General features: G+C 44.7%; 3 protein-coding genes across 3 annotated transcripts; 2 read left to right on the top strand and 1 right to left on the bottom strand.

Moving 5' to 3' along the window:
- Positions 1-1,127: 1,127 nt before the first annotated feature.
- PHALS_03186 (pseudouridine synthase) lies at positions 1,128-2,309 on the top strand (the record flags this gene model as incomplete). The annotated part of the gene is made up of 2 exons (XM_024717458.1): positions 1,128-1,885; positions 1,949-2,309. The coding sequence occupies 2 exons, from the start codon at positions 1,128-1,130 to the stop codon at positions 2,307-2,309; spliced, it is 1,119 nt and encodes a 372-aa protein (XP_024582954.1).
- A 180-nt stretch (positions 2,310-2,489) lies between these two features.
- PHALS_03185 (serine threonine protein kinase) lies at positions 2,490-4,637 on the bottom strand (the record flags this gene model as incomplete). Its single annotated transcript, XM_024717456.1, has 8 exons — positions 2,490-2,844; positions 2,881-2,936; positions 2,998-3,078; positions 3,143-3,265; positions 3,327-3,557; positions 3,622-3,775; positions 3,848-3,942; positions 4,017-4,637. The coding sequence occupies 8 exons, from the start codon at positions 4,635-4,637 to the stop codon at positions 2,490-2,492; spliced, it is 1,716 nt and encodes a 571-aa protein (XP_024582953.1).
- A 1,540-nt stretch (positions 4,638-6,177) lies between these two features.
- Positions 6,178-6,988, top strand: PHALS_03184 (Phosphatidylethanolamine binding protein; the record flags this gene model as incomplete). The annotated part of the gene is made up of 2 exons (XM_024717455.1): positions 6,178-6,522; positions 6,596-6,988. The coding sequence occupies 2 exons, from the start codon at positions 6,178-6,180 to the stop codon at positions 6,986-6,988; spliced, it is 738 nt and encodes a 245-aa protein (XP_024582952.1).
- Between the last annotated feature and the right edge of the window lie 2,151 nt (positions 6,989-9,139).

Genomic DNA, 9,139 nt, shown 5'->3' with positions numbered 1-9,139 from the left:
GGTGTAGATTGACTACAAGTGCTACCAAGTGCAGCGGGGCTGCCGTAGCTTTGCACTTGAGGAAGCGTAATTTAGGTCACCGACCTTTTGTTCTTCACAAGAACCAATACAAGTGTAGCGGATCGCAATCCGCTACCTCCAAGAGTTAGTACCTTAACTAAGGCTAACAGACTAAATTCAATACTGGTTTCGATTTACTTTTATCTGCGGCTAAACCGCCTAATTTTAAATGTATAGATTTCACTAAGTATATATAGTAAAATCTAAATACATTCATAACTACTGGCTACCTAGCCACATACCGTATTCTTGTTTGGGTGCAGTCACACCATGCACATCTCGTGTGACACAAACCCCTATTACCAGGGTACGTGTAACCCTGTTGCAACCTTGCTGTATGCGGCGGCACCTTACCCATTATTGTCGTTCTGTTCGTATGTTGGTTGTCATAAATACGGAATTTTTTTCGGTCTTTAAAGCACAGGTTTGGTAATACCGGTATTGTGGGTCTCCTGCCAATGCGTATTCTCTTCTACAGCAAAAAAATTCTTAAATTGTCCGCATTTTATTTTTACAAAAGCTAGATACTTACGTGCTAGAGCACAGCATTCTGTACGCAAACTTTCTCTCACTATAGAACCGTATGATAAAATCCAAACAATAAATTTGATACTAAATAACAATGTTATCACTGGAAAATGGATGGTGCGATGAGTACGTTGCACACATTAACTGTCCAAAAAACTGGAACATAGCGAATCAATACACAACTAGCCAATCTATGGAGTGCCTGTGCAAATAATGCAGCAGTAGACTAGAAAGTATGTACTTCCAACGTGGGGCAAAAAAAATCATCCCACTCCTGATGGTGTGTCAATTATCTCTCTGTCTTGTGTGTTTAATGTGTTTACAGTCTGTGGTGGATGTTTTAGCAAATTAAAAGTGCAAAACTAGATGACCCAGCCACGTTCCGTACTGCTTCTTCAATGCAAGTCTCTAAGATCTTTCGAGCTTTTGCCTTCTTGAATCGAAATTGTAAATTTTATAAGATGTGTAAAAATTTCTCTTATAAATTTGATTGGTATCATCGAATTGTTAAAAGGTTTAACGTGAAAAATGATTCACCAATGTATTCGACATGGCAGCAATACGTAGTAACATTTGATGATTTGGCTGGCAGTCCTCAGCTCAAGATGCGCCAGTGGGTGCATGTGGCTGCGCGAGTATTTCCCGAGCTAGGCACCGTTTCGAAGGCGAAACGCGCGCGGAAAGCAGGAAATTTATTGTTCAACGGGCAACAGCGTGTCCCCACTCTTACGTGCGTCGCAGTATACGACATTTTGACCTACAATTGTTTGCAAAAACAAAATCAACTTAGCAATATTGACGATGCGAGATCTAAGTCATGGCTGAAGATTTGCGAGACACAAGGACTGCGTATAGTGTACGAATGCAGTACTTTCGCAGTAGTGGTTAAGCCCGTGGGTATTCATGTGAAAGGTCGGAGTAAGCGCACAGTTGAAGAAGCACTACCAATGTTGTTACATAGACCACCTACGGTTGATTCCGGAGATTCTGAACTACCTACACCTCATATAGTACATCGTCTTGATTATCGAGTGGGCGGACTGTTGCTTGTGGCAAAGACTAGAAAGTTGGAAGTGAAATTGTCAAGACAGCTGGAGCAGCATTCGGTGACGAAGCAGTATCGCGCTATCTTAGTTGGCGAAATTTCAGTCACTAGAGCCGACGATACTTTCTCAATCAAGTCAATGGAAATTCCCTACGCACTAATGAAAATGCAAAGTGAGCTGCTCTTCCTCGCTGATCCAATCGATGGTAAGCCGTGTCTCACTGCGATGCGAGTTGTGTACAAAACACGTAGGTGAGTGTCTCTTGTTAAAAATAGTGCTTGAGACTATCTGAATCTGGATTCTGTTGTGTTTAGTGCGCGGTATGAATGGGTTTCGACTGTGGATCTGTGGCCGATTACGGGGCGCAAGCACCAACTTCGTATTCATACAGCGCAGATCGGTCATCCAATAATTGGTGATGACCTGTATCACGATGCTGCAAATAGACAAGAAGCTGTGAGCTTTCGCACCAAAAATTTTCAACCCCCTGTTGTGCGTGGCAATGGGCTGTTTTTGTTTTCGATCGGAATAGCCTTTGATGACGCTGTAGGTAATCGACGTAATTTTCACATCAAAGAACCCAACAAATTCGCACGTTTCCGACACTTTTGTCATCTAAACTGGCAAAAACAGGAGAAGCGATACGAATTGAAGTCTAACTTAGAAAAATGTTAGCGATGAGATATATTTTATACTTAGTGTGGTTCATATGATACTAATGACGGGCGACAGACAGCTAGACCATGCGAAAGCGTACGTACACGCTCAAAATACGACAAGCACACTGTGCTTTTCGTGGTTTATACAGCAAACAGCCTAATCGCTGTAAAAAATATGACTGCTCGGCGCGTAGGTCTACTGCCTAGGCACCACGTCCTGAAGCGCGACAAGCAACTGGGTTGCTGTTGGTCGGCATCGCGGATCAGGATGGAGACAACCCTGCATAATCCATCGCGATAGATCGGAAATGGGCCGTGCATACCGGAAATCGCCTGTGTACTGAGACATTAGAGTCTTTACTTCATCTTGTGTCGACTTCTCAGGGCAAATTGGATGCTTTCCCGTTACCATCATGCAATATACTACACCCACCATCCACACATCTGCTTTTTCAGCAGTAGCTTCGCAGTCACTGCGATTGGAACGAAAGCACTCAGGAGGAAGGTATCGTAGAGTTCCAACGGTAGAGTTATGAGTAGGTGCTTTGGCGCTGCGTGTCAGGTCAAAATCAGTCAGCTTTACACACCCGTCGTGATCAATCAATATGTTTGACGGCTTGAGGTCGTAGTGAGCAACACCAATCTTAAAAAAAGGCATGATTAATCGATCATATATTGCCCTGTAAATGATATCATCAACTTACATCTTCATGCAGATATTTCAATGCGTTTAAAAGCTGGAAAAGCACCTTGTAGGCGGAGTCATCATCTAGATGCTCATATACCTATAAAGTCACGAAACAGAGTTAGCATCGCCGCAGAAAGTCAGTGTAATCCACATTTAAAGACCTCTATCAATTGTTGGAGATCCGACTGAACGCTTGCGACTGTGAATGCGGTGTATTGCTGCTGTTGATACCGTATAAGAAAAGGCGTGTCACCAACCTGAACAATATTCGGATGGCATAGTTTCTATTGTGCAAGATATACTGTGAGAAAACGGCACACCCAGTCAAAATGATATGTTCCGTACTGAGTGCGTTAGATGTTCGCGTTGGGCGTGTTGAATTGAAGTAGAAAGTTTAAGAGCACAGAGCTGCTTATTATTAGCGTAATCGACGACATCCCATACTTCTCCGTTGCCTCCTTTTCCCCGTAAACGAAGTAGTAAAAATCGGTTACCGAGAATCGGAAACTTCGAGAACGGCGACACCTTTTCAAGTCGCGTAAGCATCAGCTCTTGTTTGTGCCTCGTTTCGTCACGCTTTAAAATAAAAGTCTAGGTCAGTCACCGCCTATCATTTGCCCAACGAATCGCACAAACTTACGAAAAACAGTCGAATTTCTTCCTCAAACCGATCTCGTCGTTCTTTTACCCATGTTGCATTTCCCTTTCCCGTCGCATCGCGAACAGCATTATCGTGAAATCGCTTTTCGGCTTTGATGTTTTCCCGTCTTCCACCTGGAATAAAAAACACTCGACTGAACAAAAAATATAAAGAAATAAGGTTTGATCCGTAGACTATTCAATTTTCTCAAATACGATAAGCGTACGCGTCTTTTTCCTCCAGCTTTCCCCACTCTTCGTATTTCTGTGCTTGATGGAAATATCGTTGAAAAACTTGTTCTTGAATGTTCCATCGAAGTTGCTGCACAATAAACGTTATTCCACAGCAATCAGCACAATATTATATACCAGATATCGTCACACCACATCATGTACCTCCATCTCATTTTCTTGTACATCTGTGGCTTGATAGTGGTACACGTCGCTCATCACTGGATGCTGTGTAGCACTGGAAGCTAAGAACGTTGTGGCACCTTCCGGCTCAGCTTTGATCGTGTTATCATCTATCGTACCATCTTCCACGAGAACAGTAATTTGCTCAACCTGGGTCATTTCCGGTGTGTCATTTAGTAGACGACTTATGGGAATTGGAGCCGTAAATTGCTGCTTGGACTCGTGGGAGGTACAAAACACCTGCTTGGACGTACCGATGCAAACTTTTCCCACCTTTGAAAGAGGAAACCGATCGGAAATAGACAAAAAGCCATTGGCAACACTGTTTGGGGTAGTAGTAGGCACCATGACGGTCTCAACTGTAGCGGAGAATTCAACATCTACCATGGTACCATCAAAGGATACAGTCTCTTCCTTGACCTCGGCCACACGTGCCACAGGCACTACTAAGAGATTTGGCGTTGGTGACGAGCGCGTGAGCACGACATTGGGCTCGTCACAGAACATGTCGTCTTCAAAATCGTGCGTAGTCCCACAATAATTGCCGGCTACGAACTGAATTGTGCCATTGGGGTCACTATAAGTATTGGACCCTCCAAACATGACGAACGCTAGTCAGTTCACAAAGTAGAAAAAAAGCAGGCGGAAATGGACGCTTTTTGGCGGAGTTCCTGCGGGTGGTGGGCGAGTGTGGTAGTGACAGTGAAAGTCGTTTCTCCGTTTCTTCCGACCCTCTCGTCGCGTAGTCTTGAGGTGCTGTTAAAGAGACGAGGAGATGTCAGCAAAACTGATCTGCTTCTACTTTTAGCGTGGAACGGTGAATGGGAAGCGCAGTGCGCAAAGAAATGTGTAGAGATGACACGGTGGAAAAAGATCGCAATTCAATATTAAATCCAAGATAAAAACAATGTGTTGCCCTCCCCATAGATTAAGGAATGATGGTTCTGTTTTTGTAAAAGGGCCGAGGTAACTTCAAGACAGCAGTATAATGAAACCAAGTTAATCACGAGAAAGGGAAAGCAAGAGTGCAACCGCGGCTGGAAACCGGGGTGGCCGACAGTTTCATTTATATGGGATTCCGATGTTGCAACAGCGTGACGCGGGTTGCTTTGTCGCGCATGCATCGTTTGGTACAGAATTCTGATATTAGACAAGGAGCAAAGATAATTAAACAGAAAATTGATATGCCGCTGCTTATTTTGCAATGTTTGGATGGGTTTACATCGTCTGAAACAAGTATCAACTGTGTTAAGTGGCTCGAAAGTGATTGCAGATATTATGTGAGAATGAAAGTTTGTAGCTGTCAGTTGAATGTTGCACTACAACAAGTCGGCCGTTGAAACGCTCGCTATAGCACCACACCCTCATAGGCCTGTCTCTGTGCACACTTAGTGATCAAGAATCTCGAAGACCTAAATATATACGAGCTACGACTGTGTCGAACCACTATACAAGTTGTCTACTGACCAGTCACAGACAGGAGTGGAAGATTTACCGACCTGCTGTCAAATGCTGAGCCAGTTAACTAAGCAAAATCCAGCCGTACTACCGATTATTATTTTCCCACTAATATAATCCACAGCACATTTTCTACCGACGAGTGCAGCGACGAGATAATGAAAGATGTACACTTGTAGCCATCATGTAGATTAGCTGCATCGCATCTGCTCAGTCGCATGGATTTCGGCAGCAGTTGTCCTGCTATGTTCGCTGAAACGCGAGAAGCGAAAGGAAGATGTTTAAAATGAAGGTATGCGGACGAGTAATGACGTAGCCATCAGCTCGGTCTTTCGTAGTACGACCAAGCCTGTGAATTTAACACGGGCAATATGATAGCAGTAGTTTTTGTTAATCTCTGTTGAATTGGATGATATAAAATAATTGCTATAAGACTTAATTTCAAAAAGAAGGAAAATTGAAAATATTGTCGTGTCTGGAAAACAAAGATTTATTTCCTCATCAGTTTTGATGCCGCTTGATAAGATCTTCGTGTTTGCTTATTGAAGATTAGAAACATTTTCCAAATCATTTTGCTATGGCGCCTCCGTAAGCATCTTATTAATTAGAATAGGTGTAATTACTTGCCAAGATTATTGATTATAAAAATTCGGTACACTTTTGATATTAAAAAAAATTGCGCCCAATGCCATCATATGGATCCAAGTTGCCACCACCACTGCTGACACCAGCCTCCTTTTCCCTTCGTGGAGCAGGTTTACTTGTGACAGCTGCATTCCTGGTGAGCATGATGCTAATGGGGCTGGTACTACAATTTGTGGAAGTGAGCAGCATCATGCTCGTGAAGGAAAATGATTCCCCAACGACGCTTCGTCTTGCTGCGAAGGAACAAACTATCGCATCGGTCTCAGCGCCACCTCTAAATTTATATACGACAGAAGATGAAAAAAACCTTGATAATCTTCGGGTCATAATTGCCTTTGACGGAGATCATCCTGTCTTGCCGGGACAATATGTGCCCATGGACGAGGTTGTACCTCTTCAAGTATTGTTTCTGGTAGAGGATAACATTACCAGGCTCACATTTGTATCCATTGTATTAGGCCCAGCAAGCTCCTAGCGTCTGCATCGAAGGTCACATCACGGATTATAGCGAACGCTTTACGTATGTGCTCATCGACCTGGATGCTCCGGATCCCAGGGCGCCAACGCACGCGCCGTTCCTGCACTATATTCTGGCAAACTTGGTTGCAACTGGAAAGAATGTTCAGGACAATGACAAGATTGTAGTGGTTCCTTATTATCCAGTTACACCACCCGTCGGGGAACACAGATACGTGTCTTTGCTCTTCTGCCAACTTCAGGGTCCTCCTCGAGCGCTGGATGAAATCAAACGCGCAAATTTCGATGTAACCGAATTTGCCACGAAGAACATGCTGGAGCTCGTAGCTTCGAGCAGTTTCCATTCGCATCCCACACCGAAAATCGAGGAATAAATAATCTTGCTTCTCGATATTGCCGATTATTGAAGCGTTTCTATTGATATTGTATGATTTACATACTCTGTCAGTAGATTTTGCAATCGGTGTATTTTGGAAACAACTCGAAAGAGCAATAAAAATTTCATTGCTTGTTAAGCAGCGAGTAGCAAAATCTCAGCAGATATTACTAGACCGCTTTGGGTCTGTTGAATCACGAAATCATTAGCCAAAGTAAAGGAACAAGATGATGAATCCTGATTAGCGTAGGGGATAGGATTCTAGGGAGTACACCAGGTTCTACTTTTAGGTGGGTAATAAAGTAGATATACTTCGAAATATTTGGTTTCAATCTGGGTCACTTGATTTAGTACCTGATTAATTTAAGGCTCTCAGTTCCTTTCTTGGGTGAAAATACAATCCTTTTATGTGTGCTTTTGTTACCGTGGACTCGTAGAGTCGAGGGTTCAACTTGCGCAAGGCACAGAAACCTTTTTGTGCTTAGACTCAATGTCGTCTATTCGACGTCTGCGACTGTATTCTCTGTGAAGATGGAACACGACGACTAGTTCGATATACTCTCCTCGATTCAACATAGCACGCTCAAACTCGTATGCCTATATTGAACCCCGGGAGATAAGTACAATAGTCGGCTCAACTACCACAAGCGACGGTCGCTCGCCTGAAGGCGTACACGACGCTGAAAATGCGCTGGCGAAAGTCCGCCAGACAAGCCTCAAATGGGCATCTGTGGAAGCATAGCTGACCTCCACATGTGCGTTACAGAACACACATGAGGGAATTGTGCGCACCAAATAGGGTGTGCAGCGGGACTGCCGTAGCTTAGCGCTTGAAGAAGCGTAATTTAGGTCACCGACCATTTGTTTTATACTTAGACGAAGTACGAGTCAGCGAATCGCAATCCAACACTCCAAGAGTAATCATTGCCTTCCCAAGGCTATTTGACTCCTCGGTTTACACTCCAATACTGATTTTTATTTATTTTTTTATCCTAATTTTAAAATTTTAGATTTTCCTAAATATACTAAATATAAATAGTCAAATCTAAATACATGCTTAACTATTGGCTACCTAGCCACATACCGTATTCTTGTTTGGGTGCAGTCACACCATGCACATCTCGTTTGGCACACACTTCTGTTACCAGGGTACGTGTAAACCCGTTACACCCTCCCCCAATAAGATTGAGAACATTTTTAGCTCCAATCGATGATTGCGTCAACGAGGCTCGCGTGTCCGCTAGACACTGCAAGTCAATCTGTTGGAATTTAGCAACTTCCTTGCCCAATGAGCCCTGTGTCCGCGAAACGAAAATCACCGAGTCTCGCTGGTTCTGACAGCAAGCACGGGCAGAGCCCAACTTCAACCCACACGCGGTGCGATGTCAGACAGTGCATCCGCGGCACCGGGGGATGTACATCCTAGGCTCGATGAGAACGAGCGTCGTGCTTTGCGCACGCTATCAATGACGAGTGACCTCGTTGAGGATGTGGAGGTGGTCGAAAACGAGTCTGACACTCCTTTTCCAGCATGGGATGACGAGGAAGGCGAGCTGCGCCAGCAGCGTAATACGAGCCCTACTCGCGCCTTGCGGACCCCATGTCCTTTCCCTGATTCTCGTCAAACGAGGAACGTGGTGTAATCACCAATGACCTCGACGGGGCTCAGAGGCGGCAGCTTGAGGCTGCTCATAAGGCAACTCTGAAGCGCACCCATCCACGGCCGGTCATTTACCCGACGCGATAACTCGATCGTTACGCGTCCACATCATCGGGCCCCCGGCCAGAACAGAAGATGAACTTGCCACACGGAAAGCTCTTCGAGCTCGTTTCTCGGTCCCACAAGAATTTCCGTTGGAAGCTTATCGTCCTCGTCTACGTGCTCAACGAGGTGGCTCTCGTGTACCCGCAATGAGGACAATACCTATTGTGCTCGCCCCTGGCGAAAGCGCTACAGATGACGAACCGCACCTTTTGAGCGATGGGTGCAACGGCACCGAAACTTTCCTCGCTGTATAACCTACAGTCCAGCCACAAGGAAGTGGACGAGCGTGTGGAGCGACACCTCCGATTTGAGTTTGCCATACTCAAGGCACGCCATCGACATCCTTCGGATTGTCGCCCTGCGACGTATGAGTTAACCCTTAAC

This window comes from Plasmopara halstedii (assembly GCF_900000015.1).
Source record: "Plasmopara halstedii genome assembly, contig: Scaffold_2103, whole genome shotgun sequence".
NCBI lineage: Eukaryota > Oomycota > Peronosporomycetes > Peronosporales > Peronosporaceae > Plasmopara > Plasmopara halstedii.
The sequence above is the reverse complement of the archived record's forward strand: the minus strand, read 5'-3'. Positions and strand labels throughout refer to the sequence as shown.